This window comes from Eleutherodactylus coqui, chromosome 12, assembly GCF_035609145.1.
Source record: "Eleutherodactylus coqui strain aEleCoq1 chromosome 12, aEleCoq1.hap1, whole genome shotgun sequence".
Lineage (NCBI taxonomy): Eukaryota > Metazoa > Chordata > Amphibia > Anura > Eleutherodactylidae > Eleutherodactylus > Eleutherodactylus coqui.
Window position 1 is genome coordinate 107,486,266 of NC_089848.1, and position 26,509 is coordinate 107,512,774.

General features: G+C 53.3%; 1 protein-coding gene across 3 annotated transcripts in view; it reads right to left on the reverse strand.

Annotated features, from left to right (window-relative positions):
* The window catches only part of EPC1 (enhancer of polycomb homolog 1), an 88,893-nt gene extending 63,414 nt beyond the window's left edge, over positions 1-25,479 (reverse strand). The window contains exons 1-2 of one of the 3 annotated variants that reach the window (XM_066585204.1): positions 25,462-25,479; positions 24,418-24,610 (exon numbers count right to left, since the gene is read on the reverse strand). Coding sequence is in view for 1 of the 3 variants with exons in the window: in XM_066585202.1 (XP_066441299.1) it covers positions 7,745-7,897 (153 nt within the window). In the remaining 2 variants the exon portion in view is untranslated. Of the gene's footprint in view, positions 1-7,744; positions 8,127-24,417; positions 24,611-24,832; positions 24,913-25,461 lie in introns of those variants that run through there. The other 2 variants (XM_066585203.1, XM_066585202.1) reach the window with 2 other exon arrangements.
* Positions 25,480-26,509: the final 1,030 nt, after the last annotated feature.

Genomic DNA, 26,509 nt, shown 5'->3' on the forward strand with positions numbered 1-26,509 from the left:
CTGCACAATTTACATGCGGATCGGGAAGCTTTCATACTGCCAATACCAAGGCTTGTATCCATAGCGATAGCTAATAATTGCGGGAAAGACTCCGGATTGGAGCGCTGCTGTTGGTTTACATTGCCAACTGCTGACAGGAAACTTTAAAAGTTCACTTCTTCTACCTCCATTCATAAATAGAAATAAAGTCTGCTGAAACCCTTGTCAGAGGGGAGCCATAGACCGCACACAACGCACAACCTGCCATACAGAGATAGCAAAAGTCAGCAACCTTTCTGGTCTGAAAGGGTTTTTAAAGACAAAAATATCGGTCGTGAATATCAGATAGGTGGGGGTCCGCCATTCAGGTCACCTAGCACTTAGCTATTTGAAGTGGCTGTAAATCTTCGGTGAGCACAGTACATGGTATAGTGGCTGCACCCGGTATAGCAGCTCAATCTCATTCATTAGAATAGGACTGAACTGCTCTCGGGCAAGGTGACCAAAGAACACAACGTCACCGGCCTGACGAGAAGCTGCGGCGTTCACCCATCTGAAGGCAGCATGAACTAGTGAGCGGGACTGGTCCAAGCAGCGTATTATACTGGGAGCAGCCTGCAGATAGAAGCTGATGAGCGGACCACCAACCATCTGATATTGATGACCTATCCCCAGCAGAATGAAGTCCCTCCCTGCTGCCTTCTGCTCTCGGGTCGGCGTTAGAACTGGCGCTTCACCTACGGGTTCTGTTACCTGACATTATCCATATCTGTACCTGCCTGATGGTTAACAGGAATCTGGTCTTTACCTCCTCTGGTTTCTGACAACTCTGAAGACGGAGTCCTTAGTCTGGGTTCACACGGGGCGGTACGGCCGTGCGCACTTTCCACACGGAAATTGCGCCCGTGTCTAAACAGCAAACTGAACGTGATTTGCAAAACTCTAGTCCACGCGCTGCGAACAGTCGGCCAAGCTGCGATGAAACTGACATAACGTGCGGAATTCAAAGCCCCGACGTATCAATTTTATTGCCATTTCCGCTGCAGGTTCTTTCCTCTTTAAGGGGAGAGATGGCCGCAGCGGAATATAGGCTGGACGGCACGCTTTGAAGCCGCCTTTCTGCCGTGGGATTTGCGCCCCCTGTGACTGCAGCCTTAGAGTTCTGTAAGTCAGGGCAGACGTTTGACTTTACCTTTTCTAAAACAATTTGATAAGTTGGGGGGAAAGAATCAGAGGCGACGGCCGATCTTACTGGAAGTAGAAGATGTGTCGGGGGGACCTCCCAGACGGTCGGAAAACCAACAACCTAGGAGTTCAAGCGGCCGGGATAAGACTATTCTGGGAGGAATAGAAAAGAAATACTAGGAAGGCGGACTGGATGGACCGGAGGTGGTCAGGGGGATGACTTTCTGACCCGGGGTCCAACCTCCAGGAACCCCTCCGATCCTGAGAATGGGGTCTGGCTAGTTTCTTAGTGACTGGGGTGAAGGTCAGGCAGAGGCATCGCGGGGGATTACTGAAGTGCGTGAACTCTGACGCGCTCACCTGTGCGACCTCGGGGACTGACCGGAGGATCGGGGAGGGTACAGGCCGTCCGACCCCCACCAGGGTTAGGACAAATCCCGTGACACCACCCCTTAAAGGGGTTGTCCCGCGGCAGCAAGTGGGTCTATACACTTCTGCATGGCCATAATAATGCACTTTGTAATGTACATTGTGCATTAATTATGAGCCATACAGAAGTTATAAAAAGTTTTATACTTACCTGCTCCGTTGCTAGCGTCCTCGTTCCCATGGAGCCGACTAATTTTCGCCCTCCGATGGCCAAATTAGCCGCGCTTGCGCAGTCCGGGTCTTCTTTTCTGAATGGGGCTCCGTGTAGCTCCGCCCCGTCACGTGCCGATTCCAGCCAATCAGGAGGCTGGAATCGGCAATGGACCGCACAGAAGCCCTGCGGTCCATGGAGACAGAGGATCCCGGCGGCCATCTTCAGCAGGTGAGTATGAAGACGCCGGACCGCCGGGATTCAGGTAAGCGCTGTGCGGGTTGTTTTTTTTAACCCCTGCATCGGGGTTGTCTCTGCGCAGATAACAGGGGCAGCTCTACGGCCCATCACCGGCAGAGATAAGAGGCGGCGTGGCTCCAGGGCCGCCGCTTAATCCTTCCAAGATGAAAGTCACCAGTTTTGGACCAACACAAAGCAGAATATTCTCAGTTCCGAGTCTACAATGCTTCCTGTGAGGGATATTCCAATGGGATTAACAAACCGCATTTATTGGGGAAACCGAATGCAAAATTGCAAAAACTAAATCAGTAAGCAGACGCCGCTTTCCTCGGTATACCCAGCTGAGGGCGCACTCAGCGTTAGGGGATTCTGTTTTCCCGCTCTGTTTGGGGGGAGCAAGAAGACTCCCCCACCGGCCAAATGGCCCTGATGGGACCGAAAGGCCCCCACTTACTATAAACGGGTCTACACAGTGAAATAGCGCTGCTTGTAGCAGAATCCAAACGGAACCGCGGATGTAAATGAACCTTAAGCTAAACTACAAACAATATGCATGTAGTTCTCCCAGAGACCTGCTGACTGATGCCCCCATTACAGTATTGATGGCCTACCCTCAAGTAGGTAGTCAATAGTTGACAGGGGTCCGTCATCCAGGCCTCCCACCGATCAGCTGTTCTCTGACTGCTGCGCTCATGCATTGAGCCAATTTCTGCAGGAAGCAGACAGCTCTGTCCTCACTGCAGTGGCCAGGCTTGGTATTACATGTGAAATAATCTACATTGAACATATACTTATTAGATATTTCAGAACTTTCCTGTAAGTAACAAATTCAGCCGAGCGGATTGCTTAGTCGCGTCTTAGTAAAGTTTTGTGTTTCCTGGAATACAATTTCAGAACACATTTTATATTTTCTCACTGCCATTTTTTAGGCATCAGTGAGGCCCCCTATTACACGGGAGTGTCGGTACAGATGGCGGACAGGTCGCCCCAGCGATCATCGTTCCTGTGCCTTTACACAGATCACTAGTCGTTCAGGCCCGCCGGCCTCCTCCTCCTCCATAAACTATGTCCGATCTATCCGTAAAAGTCCAATTACGAATCATCCCGCACAGCGAAGCTCAGCAGGAAAACACAAAACCAACACCAGAAATGCACTTTTTTTGGTCTCCCAGAACTCTAAATTGGTAACAATAGAAACCACAGATCATCTTGCAAAAACGCCCCCCGAAGCGCTGCATAAAGTCACGGCGGTAAGAAAATAGTACAACAAAATCTATAAAGCGTGGAGTGTGATATCGCTGTAATCATATCGACTTCTGGAGGAAAGTTACCGTTTACCACAATGTCCTGAAAACAAGACCACAAAGACGGCAGAACTGCATTTTTTTCCCACTTCACGCCACGTAAAGAAATGTCTAAACTGAAGGCCAACAGAGGAGGGGGGAGCAGTGCCATTAAAGGGTTAACGTCTGTCAAACCAGCAGGTCACATGGGACAGAAGTGGCTGATGGGAAGACTACAGGCGGGACACCTTACGCTTGTGACGGTCCCACTGAAGTGAATGGAGCGGCTGTGTGCATGTGTGGACCTTGGGACCAGCAGGGGCTCCGCCAATCCGAGAGCCCGTACCCTGCAGAGGACTTGTGCTTACCTCTCAGCTGGGATCCGGCGGTCTGGGATGGTTGTGACAGCGGACATCACCGTACATCCGGTCGTTCTCCTGGCATTGGCCGTTACCCGGCGTCCGGTGGCGTTCGCTGTCACAACAAGCGCCAGAGCGGGGCAGCAGAGAGGTAAGTAGTCCTCAGTTTGTTAATTTACTAGGCAGCCCCTATCGAAAGCGGTCCAGTAAGCTGACAACCCCTTTAATCCTGGCACATCCCCTTTAAGGCTTAGGCTGGGATCACACGGGAGCGAAATCCTAGGAAAATCTTGTAGAATGATCGCATGGAAAAAACGTGAGCTTTCCGCAGGCCAAGCGCAACTTCAAACCCCGCTGCATCTAGCTGCAGATTGTGGAGCGCTTTCACTGCCTGCATTCCGCTGCGGAAACGGAGAAAGAATTGACTGCTGCGTCTTTGGTTTCCGCGCGGTTTGGCCGCAGTGTGCGCCAAAGTTTTGAAACTCTCGTCCACTTTGCTGGCTAATCCCGGGAGTAAAAACACGGGTGGAATTTCCGTGCAGAAAGTCCGCCTAGACATTCGGCCCCGTGTGACCCGGCCTCAGGGCAAAACCCAATAGCGGTTTTATAACGCTGCGATATGGTAATGCTGGTGGGTGGAAGCCGTAAGAGCGAGGCCGGTGTACCTTCATCAGCTCCTGCCCGTTCCCACCGTCTGACGGACGCTGTACAAGAGCCAATCAGAGGGCAGATCATTACGAGGCCGTCATATCCGCCGCCGTTACCACTCCACTTTCCGCTGACTGTGCAGATAATCGTCCTGCAGGGACCGTTATCACGTGTCATTAGTACCGTTGTAATGGCGAACGCTTGACAGAACTCCCGAATACAGCGACAATGATAACACGCTTGGCGTTCTTGGAGCGTGTAAACCGCCCTGCGTGAGGCCCGGACATTAGCAGGTCCATAAGTTACCATCGGAACAGGAAGCTCCGTCTGACCGCAGAGCCGCCCCCCCCCCCCCCCCCAATAATCCCGACAGCAATAATGTGGCAGGTCTGAACAGGAAGTGAGCGGCGGCCGCGGATCGCCAATCATACATTTTCCACCGAGGGACACGGCCGCTACGGTCTCGTTCACACAAACATATTCGCACAGAGAACAGAATCCGTTGTCATCAGCAGGTTCGCTCACGCGGCGAGGCGTCCAATCGCAGTGCGTATTATGCACCACAAAAGGCCATTGAAGAGAAAGAGGCGGCGCAAATACGTAGTGAATACACAGGAAGCCGTCGTAGTCGCCAAATCCACGGGCCCTCCAGTATTTCCTGCGTCTGCAGTGTATTTGCGCACACAAAAACCCACAAAAGTGCGCAAAACTCGGACATAAGCGATTTATGGTCATTTAACCAGGATGTAGAAGAGGTTACATATATCTTGCATCAGGCGTGCGCCGGATGTAGCCATACAGCGGGGGGCGGGCGCGAGGCGATGGCGCCGCACCGTGTACCGTCCATCTACAGGCCTTGAAGTGAAGCATGGTTCTCCGATTACTAAAACATGGAGACCCCTTACACGTCATCAGTCGGGGGTCCCAGAGGTGAACGCCGCCGGTCTGCTCAGCGCAATGTCTTCACGGAAGAGCAGAGTGCGGCCGGCGTGAGAACCCCTCGGCCCTTACTTCAGTGACTGGCGGACCCCCAACGCAGGTTCTGTGCAATACCATATTGCTTATAGGTCAGGTAAGCCCACAAGGAGGGTCCCGGTTGTCTGCAGCACCTGAGCGCCCCCAAACGGCCGGACTTCACTTATTTCCCTAAAACACGACTTTTTGCCTCAAAAACCTCTGCACTTAATGAGGCGCCCCCCCCCCTGTAGAGGCAGCACTGCCGCGACCCCCCTCCCCTGTAGACCGCCCACGACCCCCAAGGACCCCCCTGTAGACCGACCGCCCCCCCCCCCCCCCTGTAGAGGCAGCACTGCCGTGACCCCCCAGAAGCCCCCCTGTAGACCGCCACGACCCCCCCGGGATCCCCCTGTAGAGGCAGCAGCACCGCTGCGACCCCCCAGAAGCCCCACTGTAGACCGCCGCGACCCCCCCCCCCCCCCGGATCCCTCTGTAGAGGCGGCAGCAGCACCGGACTTTTTGCCTCAAAAACTTCTGCACTTAATGAGGCGCCCCCCCTCCCCTGTAGAGGCAGCACCGCCGTGACCCCCCAGAAGCCACCCTGTAGACCGCCACGACCCCCTGGGATCCCCCCTCCAGGAGCAGCACCGCCGCGACCCCCCCGAAGCCCCCCCCTGTAGAGGCAGCACCGCCGCGCCCCCCCCCCCAGAAGCCACCCTGTAGACCGCCGCGACCCCCCGAGGAGCCCCCCCCCCCCTGTAGAGGCAGCACCGCCGCGACCCCCCGAGGAGCCCCCCCGCCTGTAGAGGCAGCACCGCCGCGACCCCCCGAGGAGCCCCCCCCCCTGTAGAGGCAGCACCGCCGCGACCCCCCGAGGAGCCCCCCCCCCCTGTAGAGGCAGCACCGCCGCGACCCCCCGAGGAGCCCCCCCCCCTGTAGAGGCAGCACCGCCGCGACCCCCCCGAGGAGCCCCCCCCCCCCTGTAGAGGCAGCACCGCCGCGACCCCCCGAGGAGCCCCCCCCCCCTGTAGAGGCAGCACCGCCGCGACCCCCCGAGGAGCCCCCCCCCCCCTGTAGAGGCAGCACCGCCGCGACCCCCCGAGGAGCCCCCCCCCCTGTAGAGGCAGCACCGCCGCGACCCCCCGAGGAGCCCCCCCCCCCCCCCCCTGTAGAGGCAGCACCGCCGCGACCCCCCGAGGAGCCCCCCCCCCCCCCCTGTAGAGGCAGCACCGCCGCGACCCCCCGAGGAGCCCCCCCCCCCCCTGTAGAGGCAGCACCGCCGCGACCCCCCGAGGCCCCCCTGTAGAGGCAGCACCGCCGCGACCCCCCGAGGCCCCCCTGTAGAGGCAGCACCGCCGCGACCCCCCGAGGCCCCCCTGTAGAGGCAGCACCGCCGCGACCCCCCGAGGCCCCCCTGTAGAGGCAGCACCGCCGCGACCCCCCGAGGCCCCCCTGTAGAGGCAGCACCGCCGCGACCCCCCGAGGCCCCCCTGTAGAGGCAGCACCGCCGCAACCCCCCGAGGCCCCCCTGTAGAGGCAGCACCGCCGCAACCCCCCGAGGCCCCCCTGTAGAGGCAGCACCGCCGCAACCCCCCGAGGAGCCCCCCTGTAGAGGCAGCACCGCCACGACCCCCCGAGGAGCCCCCCTGTAGAGGCAGCACCGCCACGACCCCCGAGGAGCCCCCCTGTAGAGGCAGCACCGCCACGACCCCCGAGGAGCCCCCCCCCCTGTAGAGGCAGCACCGCCGCGACCCCCCGAAGCCCCCCTGTAGAGGCAGCACCGCCGCAACCCCCCGAGGAGCCCCCCCTGTAGAGGCAGCACCGCCACGACCCCCCGAGGAGCCCCTCTGCAGAGGCAGCACCGCCGCAGCCCCCCAGAAGCCCCCCTGCAGAGGCACCCCCGCCGCGACTCCCCAGAAGCCCCCCTGCAGAAGGCAGCACCACCGCGACTCCCCAGAAGCCCCCCTGCAGAGGCACCCCCGCCGCGACTCCCCAGAAGCCCCCCTGCAGAGGCACCCCCGCCGCGACTCCCCAGAAGCCCCCCTGCAGAGGCACCCCCGCCGCGACTCCCCAGAAGCCCCCCTGCAGAGGCAGCAACCGCCGCGACCCCCGGATCCCTCGCAGCAGCTTGCAGGCCTCAGCTGTCAGATGTACACAAACAATCCCACACGGGGAGCAGCGGCTGTTCTCGGGCTCCCCCCGGCGGCCGCTCTCCACCACTACAGCACTGAGCGCAGGCCCAGCCCAAAGACAGGAGCCCACACAACAAAATGGCGGACCGCGGCCCCATCACGTGACCCCTTTGTGCCTTTCGGGCCGTCTTTCCCCCGTTAGAGCCGGCAGCCCCCACAGGTGAGGCCCGGTGGGTGACCCGGGGGGGTCGGGGAGCCGTCCCCCGGCGGAGGAGCGCCCGCTGCTCCCCCCTCCCCCACCCCGCGCCCGTCAGGAGAACATGGCCGCCATTTTGTGTAAGCTTGCGCAGAGCCGCCGGCGGGGAGGACGGCGAGGCTTACCGACTCCTCTTCCTTCTCCATGCCGGTGGGCATCTGCGGCACGGCCCGGTTGATGGAGGCGTACTCGTGCAGGTCCGGGAGGTCCTCGCAGCGGAAGACGGGCAGCGGCTTGGACGCATCCAGCGCCCGCGCCCGGAACGACAACTTGCTCATCTTCTGTCTACCACAACAAAGCCATGCGACCGACGAGCAGGGAAATCCTCCCGGGCCGCGCGGCTCTCATGGGGGCTCTGCCGGTGCTCGGTGGGGTCTGCGCGCTCCGGTGTCTCCTTCTCCCTCCCTCTTCAAGACGCCATGGCCAACATGGCGGACATTACAACTCGGCTGTCTGCTCCCCGGCCAACCCGAGCTGCGCAGCCATTCCCAGAGTGCCGAGCGCGCCTGCGCGTCCGCCGGCCCGGGCCGCAGAGGGCGGGGGCGCGCCGAGGAGAGGAGGGGGGGGCTGCGGGGACGCGCGCCGGGCACAGGACGGGGGCGCGCGCGGGAAATAGGGACATGTCGCGATAGCGGGCTGCGACAGGGCTGCAGTGGCTCATTCTCCTCACAGAACGGGCGGCAAGCGGCACATTTCAGTCAGAAAACACGTTTATGTTACACATGGCAGCAGTCCTGCTTGCTGTCAGTGAATAGAACTCCTTCGCTGAGGTAGTCGCGCTGTCTGAGCCCCAGAAACTATATTCCAGGGTTCAGAGGTGGCGGCGCTTCACGCGAGTCGTCCCGTTCCTGCGCTGCGTCCCCCAACTCTGATGGCGGAGCAAATGTAACCGCTGAACCCCCAAACACCGAGACACCCCCCCCCCCCCCCCAGCGCAGCGCCTCTTCTCCTCAGGAGATGCTCATGTTTAAGGTGCTTTCACAGAGAATGCATTAAGTGCGTTGGACGCAGCGCAGTTACGGATAATCATCCGTCGCCTGTGGGCGCAGTGAATGGCGCAGCGGCACTGATCCTCAGGGGCCACAACGGACCAGCGAGTGACCCTCATCCTGTGGGAACACTTATGGGGGTCCCGTGTGCCACAACGCACAATACTCCATGCGCGGTCGTGCAGCTTGTGCGCGGCGGCTCCGTTTATAGCTAAACAGGTGGATACGGGACCTCCGTCCTGGCAATCGGGGGTTGAACTCCCACCGCTTAGATGGCGCCCCCTAGCCTGTGGTTACATGACGATGGAGCCCGAATATCCCTTTAAGGGTGCGTTCACACCGTAAATCCAACGCTCGCCGCCGGCACGCGCCAAAGTCACAGCGGGACCTCCAACGATAAATTCCTCCTTTAAAATCAGTGACAGAATCCACGTCTGACCGCCACGGATCTGGTCCATGCGCAGGGTGATCCGTGCGCAGGACGCTGGCAGCCATTACCGCATCACTGCGCCAAATCCCGCCATGTAAACGTACCCTAAATCTGCTGCGCCCCGCGGCCGGATGGGCGGAGTTTCAGGTGGATTTTTCTGCTGCACAAAAATCCACAATGTCTGAAAAGAATTGGTCACGCTGCTGTGACCGAAGGCGGTCCGTGGGGGCTCCTGCCGTACGCCGGCGCTCTGGCCGTGCTCCTTGGAAGAGGAGAAATCCACAGTGAAAACCCGCAGCGTCAACGAGCATACCGCAGGTCCACCGCCGCAGCTGCACCCTCCCCACCACTGCACCACAGTTGCACCCTCCCCACCGCCCCGCCATCGCCGCAGCTGCACCCTCCCCACCGCCCCGCCATTGCCGCAGCTGCACCCTCCCCACCACTGCACCACAGTTGCACCCTCCCCACCGCCCCGCCAACGCCGCAGCTGCACCCTCCCCACCACCCCCCATAATCGCCGCAGCTGCACCGTCCCCACCGCCCGGTCGTCGCTGCACAGTCGCCGCGCCACTTTTGTGTGAATGCAATTGGTTGCCGGCCGCTTTGCTGCTCCGATAAATGTTGTAAAAATTCGCGTCTGGATGCAATTGGACACTGATGATCGGCGCTCGGGCTGAGAATGGCGGCTATGGAGATAAGCCCTCACTGCTACAAGCGTTCATCCCGTGGGGCGATGTGCAACTCACCGCCCGCCATCCGTATGATCTCTGAAAATCACTGATCAGCCAGCAAGCGTTTGCTTCTACGCGCGCCGACCGCTTTTGCTGCGCCAACCCCCGGCCCTTTTAGACGGTCCACTTGTCAGGCAGACTAATGTGCAAGTCAGAATAGGACGGCCCCAACTCTGCACCGCTGGACGACGCTTCGGCGCGGCACTTACCTGCTTATTGTGTCAAGATAAGACCACAGCTTTAAAAAAAAAAAAAACACAAGACAACAGCGCCTCCTTGTGGCTAGAGGTGAACTGCAGGCTTACTGCCCCCCATATGATGGCAGTAAAGCGCTGCACTCCTCGCTAAAGTCAGTCCCTTCCCATGTGACAAGGGGTATTCTCATCGCACACATCGTCCGTACCGACCTTCCGCAAACGGCAGCGGATTACTGCGCCATTCCTGTAACACCAGCTACACTGCTGCGTCTTAAAGGGGTTGTGTCACAACAGGTTATTACCCAGCATGCAGCTGCAGCTCCGTCGTGAGGGGACGGTTGGCTGCAGGCGGGTATCCGCATGGCAGTAGGGGTGTAGCAGGAATGGGGCGACGGGGGCGAGCTGCCTGGGGGGGTAGAAATAATGGACAGTCGTTCTGTTGCCACTGCAGGTCTTCCAAGTAGAAAATTGCCGCATTTACGCTGCGCCCTGCGTGGGCGAGATGTTAAAGGCAGCCCAGCTGCAGACACCATAATGTAAGTTGGGGCGAGCGCCCCGGGGGTGGCGGGTATATTGTATGTCAGGCCAGAACGGGGACGCCTGGATTGTTCAGCTGATTCACATAGGTCTGTATGGAGGAGCGCGCACACAGCCTGCAGCTACGAGTCCGATGACCTGGTCTGTGCGCCAACAGTGCGAGCACCAAATACCTCCCCGGGCCCCTGGGAACCTATTACTTGATGGTTCTCCCAGCCGGGTTCCCTTTAAGAAAACATCCACGTGGTTCAAAACAACATTTTGAGAGCTTGCACTGCGCTGCAGATGTTACAGGTGCTGCACGGCCCCTACAGGTCCTTACACTTGGTTATTCGCAGGGCCACGTCTGCAGCGCCCCCCACAGGAGTCCCACCCGTTCCGCACAGTTTCCGCCAGCATGCATTTTAGCAGAATCGCAGCAGAAAATTCACAGCGGCTCGGGGGACAAGCGCCATATCAGCGGACGCCGCGCTGCTTCCAGAGATGCTCCCGCAGGTATCCCCCCAGAAGGGGGCGCTGCACAGGCCCCCGCTTCAGCATTCAAGCTGGAATCACTCAGGCAGATTTGTGATCCAAAGCCAGAAGTGGATTCGAAGAAGGGGATAGCAGTGGAGCCGCCCGTGTCCTGCCGGCAGCGATGCCTTCTAGGACGCCAAGTACATTTAGCTCCACATTAACCCCTGAAGAGCGCAGCACTCCCCCCCCCCCCATTTCCCTTATTCCTCCTCACTTATCATAAACCGACACTCTTATCATCCCCCGTCGTCGCGGTCAGGGTTGCTCACTCTTGCGGGGCGAGTTGTATCTTCCAGTCATACTATGTAACATCCCGTACAATGGACTGAAAAACTTTCAGAACTTTCTAATTGGAGTGCAATGGAAACAAAAACAACGATTCCGCCATCTTTGCGTGCGTCTTGTTTCTACGGCGTACACACCGCAACAAAAAAGGCCTGATGACTTTATTTTGTGGGTCGGTTTGTTTACAACAACAACGCCAAATTTATAGATTCTTTTTCTTGTTGTACCCCTAAAATATGTCTGGAAAAAAAAATGTAAAGAGTTACAGCTGTCAGAAGACGGCGGCGGAGCACTTTGTTCTTCCGTTGACCCAGTTGTGTGAGGCTCATTGTTGGCCGGACGTCCTGCAGTTTCTATCGGAACCATTTGAGTTAATATGACTTTTTGATCACTTTTTTTAGTACATTTTTCCTTGACAAGATGACCAAAAAAGTGCAATTCTGGTGTTTTTTCTTCTTTCTGACGACATTCACTGTGCGGGGTAAAGATTGCGTTACTCTCATAGATTGGCATCGCTGCGTCAGTAAAACTCCAAATAGGTTTTTGGGTTTTTTTTATTCTAAATTGTTTCCCTTTTTAATATTTTTAAAACTAATTCTTAAATTTTTTTTTTAGTCCTCATAGGGACAAGAACTTACGAGGGTTTGATCGCTCCTGCAGTGTGATATAACATCATAGTGTGATCTGACAGGCAGTCTATCAAGCCACCCCACGGGCAATCTGCAATGGCCCCCGACTGACATGGCAACCGCACAGCACCCCACAATCTTATCGCAGAGGATATACGGGACCCCCGAACTCTGATGCATTTAAAGGGTTAACAGCTGCAATCGGAACTGTTGCAGGAGGTTGTTGGCTGTAAGAAACAACCAGCATCCACATTGTATGGAGCGGGACCGGTCCCCCCATCACCCTCCATACATACCCTGGACCTCTGTGATGTTAATGTACACCCTAGAGTGTTAAACGAGTTCAAAGGGATGCTCTGGGCCTGGGGAAACAAAGATGGCAGCACCACTGCTCTGACTTCCCGTTGCACACTGTATTAGTACACCGCCAGTCTGAGACCCTACAAGCTGCTCTGATTGGCCAGCACTGCTCATGTGGGCTGCAGCAGCCAATCACAGCAGGCAGTGTGTCTCATACTAAGTGTGCAGCAGGTTGTCAGGAGCGGCGCCGCCGCCATCTTTGTTTCTCCAGTATCGGAGGGTCGTTTTAAAGGTTATTGAAAATCATTGGCAAGTATTGTGCATCCAACTAGAGGCCTGAGAGGAGACAGTTAAAGGGGTTCTGGGAGCTGAAAAAAAATGGGTGTTTTTTTGGAAGCAGCACCTTTATTGTCCTTGGTCCATTTGGTACTATAGTTCAGCCCCCTTGCACTACCAGTCATGGCCTGTGGCCAAGAGTGGCGCTGTTTCTAAAGGAGCAATGCGTCACCCACACATCTTTTGCTTTAATATGTTAGGTTGATCTGAAAACTCTGTTCCTCTCATCTGTCTCCAGGCTGCCACTGCCCCGTTACACAGGCGGATACAAGAAACTTCCTTCCTTCCTACTTTTCCCTTTTTCTGGATCCACGTCTATCTTTGGCTCAAAAATCTGCCCCCAGCCCCCATGTGCGACTCCAGCATTAGCCAATGTCCCAGAAGGATTGGGCTCACCTTGGCCGACCAGTAGTCTCCACTGCAGCACCAGAAACCATCCAGCATCTTCCAAGCGTCTCCAGTCCTCCCAGTATTAGTTATTAGGATATTCCCGTGCGGAAGCTCACAAGATCCTGGAATCTCTCGACACAAAGCCGAGCAGCGTTACAGGGCTTGTGCGGTTACGGGAACTGTCTGCCAGGACTTCCTCTCCCACACGTCCTCTGCTGAACCGGGCTGGATGTAGTAACTAGCCGTGTCCCCAGGTCCCTGTTACTAGAGAAGTCCTGGCAGTGCTGGAGGGGAGACCCCGGGGGTCCGGGCTTCAAAGAGAATTTTCACGGGTAATATAATGCCAGTGTATTCGAGGACTGGCGCTACACAAGTTGGTGGATGAGCGGCACTTGTGGGACAGTCACTGTCCGTTTGAGGGGCTTTCGGGTGGCTCAACGATCGGACAAGAACATTCCTGGGAACGCACATTGGCTGGATTGTCCGACCAGGTGAAGATGGCGACGATCACCCCGTCAACCAGCAAGCGCTCATTCGTCGGGCGATCGGATCTTCGGCAGCCTGTCTCTCCATGTAAGCAGGACGTGCGGTCGACAATGATGAAACTGGATGGGGGTCAACAATTTCCCGAATGTCCCCCATTGAACATCAATCTACCTGTGTGCGGGTCAGGTAGACGGTCGGGGCTCATCCTGCCGCCACATCTATACATGGAGAAGGCCTCATTCACACAGTGGCATTCTGCTGCAGACGTGGCCGCATCATTTCAACACTCTTGAACGCCACGATTATTCTGCAGGCGGATTCTAAGCTCTGCGTTGTGTTGCCATGCCAGTTCTTGGTGTGTGTGGGGCGGTCCGGTGTCGTTTGTCCCCGTTGGGGGGGGGGGGGGGGGATCCAGCGGAACGTTGAGAAGCTCCGCCTGCTGCGCATTCCACTGCCAGAACCACAGCGGAAAACAACCACCGGTCTTTACAGCCGCGGGCAGCGAACACGTCGTACCACTGATTGCAGGATGCTCTTGTATTTGTACTGGTTTAGTCCAGTAGTTAGCTGTAAAGCGTGCGGCGTGCTCAGCCAGGACAATACGTCCGGGCGCCCTAAATGCCACTTTTTTTGAGCGCTGTCTGTTCTATTTTGCAGCATTTCAGTGTATTTAACCGCGATGCGTCGCCCACTGCGATGAATGCGTCGAGCGCTGTGTTCAGCATTTTATCACATTTTTGAACACCGCGTTAGAAGCCCCCGGGAGGGTAAATATAAGTGGTGACATCATCGGTTCGCTTTGCCTGCGTTGTTACTGCGCTAACAGCTCACACGGAACGCTGCACAAAGCGGCTCTGCCTGAGTAACAACGCTGCGTTTATTTTATCGCCCGCGTGAGAGCAGCCATAGCGGATGTCACCCCTTCAGCTAAAGGCGAAACGTACTGCGGATCTGCATCAAAATCCACAGCAGAACCTGTGAAAGCGCCGCTCCGGTATGTCCGCCTGCAGCAGGAGCGCCGCGACGGAAGAAAAGCTGCAGCCCAAAATGAACTGCAGCACTGGTTGTTAACTCCTTAGTGACCAAACTTTTTCGTTTTTCCATTTTTTTTTCCTCCCCCATTTTCAAAAATCGTAACTCCTTTATTTATCCATCGACGGCGCTGTATGAGGGCTTGTTTTATGCAGGACGAGTTGTATTTTTTCAATGGCGCTATTTAATGTGTCATGCAATCTACTGAAAAACTTTTTTAAAAAGTGGAGAGAAATGGGGAAAAAAATGAAATTCCAACGTTTTTCGGTGCCTCTTGTTTCTACGGCGCACAAACTGCAATAAACATGTCATCCCTTCATCCTATTGGTCAGTACGATTACCGCAATACCAAACTTTTGCTGTACTACCGTAGTTATTTATGGGCTCTGTTTTTGCGGGACGTCCTGTAGTTTGCGTTGGCACCATTTTGGAATACATACGACTTTTTGATCGCTTTTCATTGCATTCTTTCTTGGAGACATACCCCAACGCCGCAAGCCGTCAAAAGGCGTATTGGCAGTCATTAAGGGGTTAATTAGTAACGTGCCACTTTATGCTGTGGATTTTATTCCTTCAAATGCACAAGTGAAACATTCTTTGAATCCACATCAAGAGCGACACGTATCGCGCAGATCCGCACCCAAACCTGCTGCAGAAGTTGCACCCTATGTGGACGTACGCCATTCTATGTGTGTCTTAATAAGCCCCTTGCGCCATAACATGCCAGGACGCATGCAGCCTTAAAGGGCTTCTAGCGGTTTTGCTGCAGGAAGCAAACAGCACCATATATTGTTCAGTGACCCTGATTGGTACTGCAGGTGAGTTCTATTGAAGTGAAAGGGACTTAGCCTGCAGTACCAATGTAGGCCACTGAATAATATATGGCACTGTTCGCTTCCTGCGGCACAAACCCCTAAAGGACCTATTTTTTTCGTCAATTTTTGGTTTCTCCTCTCCACTTCCAAAAAAACCATAACTCTTATTTTTAAATCAATGTAGGTCTCTGAGGGCTCGTTTGGTGGGCTACACTAAATATTTGTTTTATACAGGAAAAGCGGGGGTTAAACATTTTCTTGCAAACATCTGATGAGCATCATACCGGGGGCTGCACTGCACGGAAATGACTAGGACACACAGGGCAGACCTCCAGAGTGTGACAGGTAGAGATGAGCGAGTATACTCGCTAAGGCACATTACTCGAGCGAGTAGTGCCTTAGCCGAGTATCTCCCCGCTCGTCTCTAAAGATTCGGGGGCCGGGGAGAGCGGGGAGGAATGGAGGGGAGATCTTGCTCTCCCCACCGCAACTCACCTGACAGTGCAGGGGCGTCTGAGTAGCTGCTGGATAGGAAGATGAGCCTGGCTGCAGCATTCAGTATGGATTGGAATGGAGCGAGTCTGGTGCGGGGAAGGACAATTATCAGCGAGTTGCAGTAGTCATGTCGGGAGTGAATGAGGGCGACATCGATTGTCTTTACTGTGTCCATGGTGAGGAACGGCCAGATGTTAGCAATATTCCTGAGGTGCAGACAGCATGTTCTGGCCAGAGATTGGATGTCGGGGGTAAACAGAGCTCAGAGTCCAGTGTTACCCCGAGGCAGCAGGCGTGCCGTCTGGGGGTTATGGTGGTGCCAGACACTGTCATGGAGGATGTTGGAAGGGGGTGGGAGGTCGGCTGGTAGGGGGACCATCTGCCTGTGCAACAAGCACATCAGTCCTCGCACGTTCATTATGCTTACACAAGCAGACGACTCGGACCGGTAATACAAACATTCACCACCCACTCCATACTATCAGTCAGCGGCACATTGTGGGGTTTACACGGGGAGGTGTGCCGCCGACCAGTCAACAGGTTTTCACTCACACAAAATGAGCCAAACAGATAACAAACCAACATTTGCTTATTTGTGGTTTTGTATTTTGTCTTTCTGTATCCCCTGTCTATGTAAGCGCTGCGGAATATGTTGGCGCTATACAAATAAAGATTATTATTATTATTATTATTTGTCTGTTTGAAGGAATAGACTAGGGTGAAGGCGGAAATACTCTCCCCCCATCGCCCGCAGGTACTTGGGCCCACAGCAGGTACTCCCCCGTCGCCCGCAGGTACTTGGGCCCACCGCAGTCGTCTAGGAAAGCTCTCATAAATGGTCATCGTGCTCAAACAGACAACAGTGTCAACAAACAAGGCCGGTAAAAGTTTTCAGACTCCCAAATAATGGGATTCTCAAAGAATATGTTCTTATAGGCAATAACTCTTTCCCCGTCATCCTGACCCTGAGTAAGGACAGCACCCAAACCATGGAAACTAGCGCCAGTATAGATTGAAGGGTTTAGGGGAGTCAGGGTAGGCCAGAAGTGGGGCGTAATTAATCTTTCTTTCAACTCTAAGGGCGCCCACCCACTGGCGTTTTTTTTTCCCTGCGAAATTCGCAGCATTTTTTTTCTGCAGGGGTCTATGGGACTTGTAATGTTAAAATCGCGATCGCGCAAAATCGCAATTTACCGCGATTCGCACCAGTCCCCCCCCCCCCCCCCCCCCAGCACTACTGATGAAGGGGTTTACCCCAAACTCATTTACTAGCTGGATTTTAATTTTAATATTCTAAATAAAACAAGAAGTGGGATAGTCATCCAATTGTTCTGGTACTTTTATTGGAAACTCTGGAGAGTTGCGCCTACACAGCAGAGTTTTCTTTTAGCATATCCCACCCCGAGTGCGGCAGGGCGCACGTTCTGTGGCTGGATCCCCATAGAAGAAGGAAGGTTTTTTTGTTCCCTCCAATAGGATCCATTTGAGTTTTCAGTTATGGATCCAACCAGTAGCAACATTTCATTCTAGTAACGGCCCACGTCTGAAAGGCGCCCCATAAGTCAATATCAGAAGACGTAAGAAGCAGATGAAGCGTGTGAAAGTTTGTTGCTCAGTTTCAGCCTGCATTAAACTCATGGCGTTTCGCTCGCTTCTCGTTACGTTTAAGCACTCCCTGCTCAGCGATTCATATAGGAATGTGAAGTACTGAGCGATTCTCAACGATGGTCTGCAACCAGCGGCGACGTCACCCGCTCGTGCGCGCCTTCAGATGAGAATCACTTGTGTTAAAGGGGCATAAGACCCTACATACTGCTCCGACCGGTCGGCACTGCTGTTGTGGGTGGCTGTCGGCTTAAGAAACAGCCGGAACATGCATTATACGGGACGGGACTGACCCCCAATTCCCCTTACAAACCCATAAGCAAATGTACATCCTGGACTGTTAAGGAGGTTAAAGGGACACTCGGGGCCTGGAGAAACAAAGTATACATCAGTAGTCTAAGTCCTACACCAGTGCTTCCGACCTCCAGTCCTCATGGGCCCCCAACAGGTCATGTTTTCTGGATTTCCTCAGTATTGCACAGGTGATGTAATTATTGTTGGTGCCACAGGGGTTCTTACTATAGGATATCCTGAAAACATGACCTGTTGGGGTTCCCCGACGACTGGAGCTGGGAAACACTATCCTACAGGCTGCTCTGACTGGCCGGCAACGCTCACATGGTCACCAGGCGTAGAGTCTTATACACACTGTAAATCAGGTAGTCAGACGCGGTGCCGCCATCTTTATTTCTCCAGGATCGAAAGGCTTTACATAGCTCGATAATCAAGTAAGAGCAGTCACCTGAACATTCTCCTGACGATCATCGGGTCGTGTAAGATGACAAATGGTTAGCTGGCGAATGAGCCAACACTCGTTCATTGGCTGATAAGCTCGTTTCCGTGAGCGTACGAGCGCTCCCTATTCAGCTATACATCTCCTCGAGCAAATGTGCAGCCAACCAATAGATGTGTATAGATGAGCTGCTGCACGGGCCAAACGCATGGGCGTACAAAAACGCGTCCGCGCTGTGTCTACAAAAAAAGCGGGCATTTTTTTCATCTAAGTGCCCTTCTGTGTGCCATCCTTATGCAGTCCACACCTCCCTCCCCAAACCTCCATGTTCGCTGGTGTGCTGTCATTTTTCTCACGTTCCCAATGACTCTAGTACACACACAATATTCAGTAGGAGCTGAAGATTAGGACATAGATGGTCAACTGAATCCACACAGGTGCAGCACTGCGCCCCAGCGAAGTCGGTAGGGCCCCCCGGCTTTGGGCTGGTTGACTCAAGGAATCTAATCTCACTATAGTTTCTTTTACATTTTGCTCCAGTAGATCGCACATGCGCTATTTGCTAAGTACACAGACGGCCGTGCGCACCGCACATACCGCGCCTACCCCTCTAGCTTTACTACATTTATGTCCGGCCTTCATTGGAGAACCGGATAAAGGGATGAGATCTATGAAGACAATTCTGCGGATCCAACGACGTTCTAAAGGGATCTCATATAATGAATGATGCATTCGCTATCGTAAACCATCTATACGAGATGAATGTGATATCAGCCGATGGGACCCCACCGACCCCAAGAACAAAGAAGCTGCTGCGCTTTCTGAAGAGCTTTACCCAGAACCACGAGCGCCTGCGCACGGTCCGCTATCCCAGGCACAGCTTTCACGTGTCAGACAAGGGGGAAAAAAAGCGATAGACATACAGCTTAGGCCGCCTGCAGACGGCCGGGTCAGATCCGGCTGAAAGAATTCTCGCAGCAGGACCCGACCCGAGCGCCTGCAGAGAGCAGCGCGGACTTACCCGCTCCCGCAGCTCCGGCTCTTTCATGTGCCGGCTGACGGGCAATTAAAGCGTGCCGCGGTTTGTTTGCTGCGCGTGATTTCGGCAGACAAACAGCGGCCGTCTGCATAGGATTGCGTGCTCTAAGGCAATCCTATGCAGGCGTCCAGGGGGCGGAAATTCTGCAAGGAATTTTGCAGTAGAATTTCCGCCCGTCTGCAGGCGGCCTTACAGACCCGTTTTATTCAACGAGGCAGCACACACTACAGACCAACTGCATGAAAAAAAAATCATCACATATCCTATTCTTGTGCATATCACAGATGAGAAGTAGGACATGCGTGGCAATGTGACAGCAGTCTGTGTGGTGTCCGATGCGGGGTGTGGCCAAAACTCTTGGGTGCAACTTGGGCACACAGCAAGTGTGTGGAAGGCCTTAAAGCGGTCATTCCATGAAAGTAAAGGCCCATTTACACAAAGCTATGATCGCTCAAAGAAAATGCTAAAGATCATCGATTATCGTTGTGTCTAAACGCGCGGCCATCTCGCACTTTTCATGCACTGCTAGCTTAACGTTAACTTCAGTCCAACCTAAAAATCGTCCTTCGGCCTTATCAGGAGTTCTCCATGGGTTGTGCTGTTAGAGAACAAAGGAACTGAAAGCAGATAAGACCCTCGGGCTATTAACCGCATTCAGCTAAAGGCTTCGTTTGCACACCAAAAGGTCCTTTTACACGGGAGGGACGAGTGTCCGGCGTCGTTTGGCAGACACTCATCCCATGTAAATGGGTCTTAAGTAGCTACTTAATAGTTTATGCAAAATGATCGCTCAAAGCGGTCACTCAAAGTGTCGTGTGAGTGATCATCGCTCCGTGTAAATGGGCCTTAACATGGGATGGGGGATAACATTCCACTGCGTTCATTCCTGGACACACCAGACCCCTATTCTTAGGATTGGTGGGGGTCCCAGTGGTTAGACCCTCACTGGATTAGCAAGCTAAGGGTACTTTACATGGAGCGATTATCGCCCAAATTCTCACTGGAAACTAGGAGTTTGGGCAACTAGGGCACCAAGTCAGAAATTGCTTACTTGTCAGAAGCACTTAGTTTTTAGCAAAACTTTTTAAGAAGTTTTTAGTTGGCCCGTGTGAACAGGAGACGCTCAATGTTTAAGCGACTCCTGTTAACTGAGAATGTAGGAGGGTGGACGGAAGGACCCCGGCCCATTTCACATTTACAACTGTTGCTCCTGTGTAAGCACTGCGGTAACAGTCGACAGGCAGCCCATGGGATGGCTGTCAGATGCCTATGTCCCTAACAGTCGGGGGGGGGGGGGCAGCCGATGGGATGGCTGTCAGGTGCCTATGTCCCTAACAGTGGGAGAGGCAGCCGATGGGATGGCTGTCAGGTGCCTATGTCCCTAACAGTGGGAGGGGAAGCCGATGGGATGGCTGTCAGGTGCCTATGTCCCTAACAGTGGGAGGGGAAGCCGATGGGATGGCTGTCAGGTGCCTATGTCCCTAACCGTGGGAGGGGAAGCCGATGGGATGGCTGTCAGGTGCCTATGTCCCTAACCGTGGGAGGGGAAGCCGATGAGATGGCTGTCAGGTGTCTATGTCCCCAACAGTGGGAGGGGAAGCCGATGAGATGGCTGTCAGGTGCCTATGTCCCCAACAGTGGGAGGGGAAGCCGATGAGATGGCTGTCAGGTGCCCATGTCCCTAATAGTCGGGAGGCAGCCGATGGGATGGCTGTCAGGTGTCCATGTCCCCAACAGTCAGGGGACTGCCCATTAGATGACTGTTAGGTGCCTATGTCCCTAACAGTCGGGGGAGGGAGCCCATGGGATGGCTGTCAGGTGCCTATGTCCCTAACAGTCAGGGGGGCAGCCCATGGGATAGCTGTCAGGTGCCTATGTCCCTAACAGTCAGGGGGCAGCCCATGGGATGGCTCTCAGGTGCCTATGTCCCTAACGGTCGAGTGGCAGCCCATGGGATGGCTCTCAGGTGCCTATGTCCCCAACAGTCGGCAGGCAGTCCATGGGATGGCTCTCAGGTGCCCATGGCCACAACAGTTGGCGGGCAGCCCATGGGTTGGCTGTCAGGTGACCATGTCCCCAACAGTCGGGGGGCAGCCCAAGGGATGGCTGCCAGGTGCCCATGTCCCTAACAGTCGGGCAGCAGCCCAAGGGATGGCTGCCAGGTGCCCATGTCCCTAAGAGCCGCATGTGTAATGGTACTTTTATCTACTATCCTGATAAAAGGATTGGCCAACAAAAGCAGGTTATTAGGATAGGAGATAACTTGTGGATTGTTAGGGGTCTGACCACTGGGACCCCCACTGATCTAGGAAAGGTGGGTTTGATGCATCAAGGACTGAATGGAGCTGCAGTTTCACATTGACTGTGAGAGAGCTTGAACTCTGCAATCTTCAGCAGTCCCTCCTGTGTGGTGCAGTGGACCCCCATTCTCAGGGTTGGTGTGGTCCCAGCTGTTGAACCCCACTGATCAACACGTTGTCGCCCATACTGATAACCATTGCCCAAACTCTTATTTTGCACCATGAAGATGTTCGCTTGAGTCTTACCTTTATTATTTTAATGAGAAGGGCTCCATAAACTGCTTGGAGACGCCTCTGGCAGCGGCTTGAGGTACCTTTACAGAGGAGCGATAGTCTGTCAGATAATGGTGGAGCGCGCTAGAGATCTCTTCCAATTGCCTGCTTGCATTCACAGTAAGCGCTCATTCACACGGGGGTATGCATACAACGCTGCGAGTATCTCACCACATTGTACGCATCGGAACCCATTCGCTCTGCCGGCAGAGATTGCATACAGGCTGCGATTGGCACTGAGCATGCCCGAAATTCTGACATCACAGACATGCGCAGAGTGACTTTTTTTCTTCCAATTCCCTGCTCTATGCAGAAAGGGGATGCATATTGAAACGCTGGCCTGTCGCAATGCCCGTGTACGACACATGGACAAATAGAGCATGCTGCGATTTATTTCCCCTGCGTATCATACACAGTGTCCAATCGCAGGTGTGAATGGAAGACTGAAAGTCCATTGACTTTCATTGCCTCCATTCACCGTGTATTACGCAAGGGAAACACGCCCGTGTGAATGAGCCCTAGCTGCTCACTGGCCATCCAGCTGAAACTAAACAACTAGCGACTACTGAACTTCTCGCTCAGTGTCTGCCAGGTGCCGTGTGTACACAGACCGCCGGTTTAAGGGGTTATAAGCTTGTGTAAAGGTACATTCATATTACTCAAGAAGAAAAGATCGGGCATATTGAAATCCACCATGCTCGATCACTTGTCCTCTGCCGTCTGGAGGAGTCGGGAGACCCCCGTCCACATGATGGATGAGCCAGCCAAAGTCCATGGGTTCCGCCAACATTTACCGAAGGCTTGTCGCCGTCAGGTTTGTAACTGCAGATATTCTGAATATAGGACAATTCTAAAATCAAATGCGTGTTTTTGCAGTGCGACTGTACGGTTTATAGATATTTGTACATGTGATGGCCCTTTTTTTGGAGAGAATCACCAATGATTTCAATTAGCAACTGATTAGCAAAAAAAAAAAAAAAAAAGTGATCCAAATTTACCAAAAGTTACAAAACAGCAACGTTCTCCAATCCTCCGCATGTCTTAAATTAATCTGAGGATTACACCGGGTAAAGGACTCTTACATAGAGGATTCCAATTAAATGAACAGCCATTTTGTCAGCAGCGGGGGAGGGGAGGGGGGAGACATCAAAAAGTGTTGTATTCTTTTGTGCAGTTTTCTATATCATCACACTTTCAGTATTTCCCAATAAGAGGAATCTGTAAGACATTTTATATACAGTATATCACATCCAACTAAATGTTACCTATAAATGGGGAACTGGGCATTTTGTGTCGTGCTAAAGATAGGTGGAACTTTTGTTAATAAAAGACTCCCAAAGCTGATGGCTCGCCTGTTGAGTGGGGGAGGGGTCATCAGACACATAACCCGTGTATCTTTTCAAGTACGGCAAACAAAAAAAACTTTTTTTCTCCCCTCTTTTGCTGGAATTTTCCATCGACAGCTACTTCTACACACATACACAAAAAGTGACAACTTTTTGAAAGGGTCACAAGTTCTAAAAGAGCTCAGTATATTGTTACACACTCAGTCGTATAAAAACATTGTACAACAACTAGAAACATTTCTATATTATATAACCTGACTTGGCCCACAATGACGAGCCGCCTACAGAACGGATCAGACTCTTCTTGTTGTTCTAGCATTGTCTGGGCAGAAATGCTGATTCAATCAGGTTTTGGATTGAAAACTGCAAATTCAGTGATAACAAATATACAATTTTTTGACATAAGCCACATAGTCATCATCATCCAGACACAATGCTAGATCTTTAGCACATAATGTCCACAGATCAGATCCAACCTTGCCCCACCTCTCTACCCTTTCTCTTAGTGTAACTGACATATAAAATTGGTTAAGAGCACCACAGCGCCACCAACACAGATCAATGTATTAAAGAAAAAACTCCCACCGTGTGCAAAAAAAAAAAAAAATTACAAAAAAAAAGGACATTAAAATCGTACAACATATTCCTAATTGTTTCTGGCTCAATAACAATCAGGCCTGGAGGGGAGTATATATCAATAGATCATTCCCCCTCCAGTGTCATTCTTCACCCAGCCATCGCCATACAGTGAATTGATCTTCACAAATAAGAACAGCCACCATTTAGTACCAGCCATAACTTAGAATATAATAAACCTCTTGTGTCATCGTCTCCTCCTTCCTTCCACTTTGCATTAAACAAACGATTCGGATCATTTAGCACTATGTACATACACCAAATGCTAAAATTTATTAATCTGTTGATACGGTCATTTCAAGAGGAAACTATATATTTAAAGGTAATTTTGGACTGTATTACGCCGTAGGCTGCAAGATACAGAGCAGAATAGTCTAATATTAGCAGGTTGTGAATATTTATAAACATTCAGGAAGAAATATTCCAGAAGGGAGGTTTAATGAAACAAAAAGATACAATAATAAATAATAATGATACATTGTAGCATAACGTCCCCCCCCCCCCCCCCCCCCTCCACACTCAGTAATGTAATCTAGAACATCCTGCAGTGTACAAACACAAAATAACAATCTGCATTGTGGGAGTTACAAAAAAAGTATACTGTAAAAAATACATAATATTATTTTTGTACAAGGTCCGCCCACTTTTACTAACAGTTTGAAGACAAGTTGAATTAATATTCACCATGAACTCACCTCTTGGCCGGGCGGCGATGAGCCTTAGAGAGGAATTATTAAAACAATATAAGAAGATGATGACCCGGCTTCTAGCAAACAATTTCCAAGCAGCGGCAGCAGATGGCTTCGCAACCCCCTCTAAATGGCAAGAAGTCCCACTTAGTTCCATGATGCCTGATCACACAGAAGGTTTTCTTCCTCAATCTTCAAGCTTTGAAAGAAGAAGAAAAAAAAAAGCCCAAAGAAGATTATAGAAGCAGAGGCATAACCACAAGACTCTGGGGTTAACAACTTTGCAATGGCAAATAGGCGGCTTGTGATTGGATGGGAGGGCAGTGTCCCTCCAGTCTGCACTATCCCCCTCCCCCTCCCCTTCTGCAGCCTGGAAAAAAGGCAGTGTGCCATCTTAAACTGGTATCATACAAACACCAACCTGCTCTCATGTGTAAGCCAAACTGTGGCCCCTAATGCACACACAACCTCTGTCCATCTGACCCTGCACACTGATCTGCATACATGGAGTCTGAATCAATCAAACCTCTACAATGTAATCAGATTGCAGTGATGTCATGGAGGTGGGGGTGGGGGGACAAGTTGTTACAATGTAACAATATCTGATACATTGCATTGTTTATTACCTGATACATTAGACAGTGGGAAGGGAAGTGGGACTCACCTCACCCTGTTGTGTGCACTGACCTGCTCCTGGGGGTACAACAATAAGCACCTTGTGCACAAAGCTTAATTTCACTTACTGGCAAGATTCTACCATGCTGCCCACAAACAAAATGGCCATGGTGGTGAGGTATAAAACCCCTCCCCCTGCCCCTCCCTTCTCTCCCAGGGAAATGCTAAAGATCAGCAATGTAGATCAGCCCCTCCAGCTAGACAAAAAGTAAAATAGAACATAAGCTTCTGCCTGCATTCTGGAGACAAGAGCTGAAACTTTCCAGAGACAGGATTGTTCTAGGAATGTGATCAGATGCCAATCAGGGAGGATTTACATGAATGTGCCATCTAAAAAACTTTCTACTTTGCATATTTATGAGGTCTTTCACCTACCTTGGCAGGCTTTCAGGTCCAGTAGGCTGCTGTAATGTGATGCCTGGGTGTCTTTTCATTGCAGAGCTGACTCAGAGGCTTGTGTGCTGCTGCAGATGGGAGTGTGCCGAGCAGTGCACCAGGGTTGAGGTGTAAATATGGGGAGCAGTGCGTAGGGGCGGCGGTGTAAGTGTGGGGAGCAGTGCGTAGGGGCGGCGGTGTAAGTGTGGGGAGCAGTGCGTAGGGGCGGCGGTGTAAGTGTGGGGAGGAGTGCGTAGGGGCGGCGGTGTAAGTGTGGGGAGGAGTGCGTAGGGGCGGCGGTGTAAGTGTGGGGAGCAGTGCGTAGGGGCGGCGGTGTAAGTGTGGGGAGCAGTGCGTAGAGGCGGCGGTGTAAGTGTGGGGAGCAGTGCGTAGGGGCGGCGGCGTAAGTGTGGGGAGCAGTGCGTAGGCGCGGCGGTGTAAGTGTGGGGAGCAGTGCGTAGGGGCGGCGGTGTAAGTGTGGGGAGCAGTGCGTAGGGGCTGAGCTATAAGTGGGGGGAGCAATGTATGGGGCTGAGCTATAAGTGGGGGGAAGCAGTGAGTAGGGGCTGAGCTATAAGTGGGGGGAAGCAGTGAGTAGGGACTGAGCTATAAGTGGGGGGAAGCAGTGAGTAGGGACTGAGCTATAAGTGGGGGGGAAGCAGTGAGTAGGGACTGAGCTATAAGTGGGGGAGCAGTGCGTAGGGGCTCAGCTGTAAGTTGGAGGAGCAGTGAGTAGGGACTGAGCTAAAAATGTTGGTAGCATTGCGTAGGTGTTGAGCTGTAAGTGGGAGAGCAGTACGTAGGGGCTCAGCTATAAGTGAAGGGAGCAGTGCATAGGGGCTTAACTATAAGTTTGGGGAGCAGTGCGTAGGGACTGAGCTGAAAATGTTGGAAGCAGTGCGTTGGGGCTGAACTGTAAGTGGGGGGAGCAGTGCGTAGGGACTAAGCTATAAATGGGGCGAGCAGTGTGTAGGGACTAAGCTATAAGTGGGGCGAGCAGTGTGTAGGGGCTGAGCTATAAGTGGGGGGAGCAGTGAGTAGGGGAGGA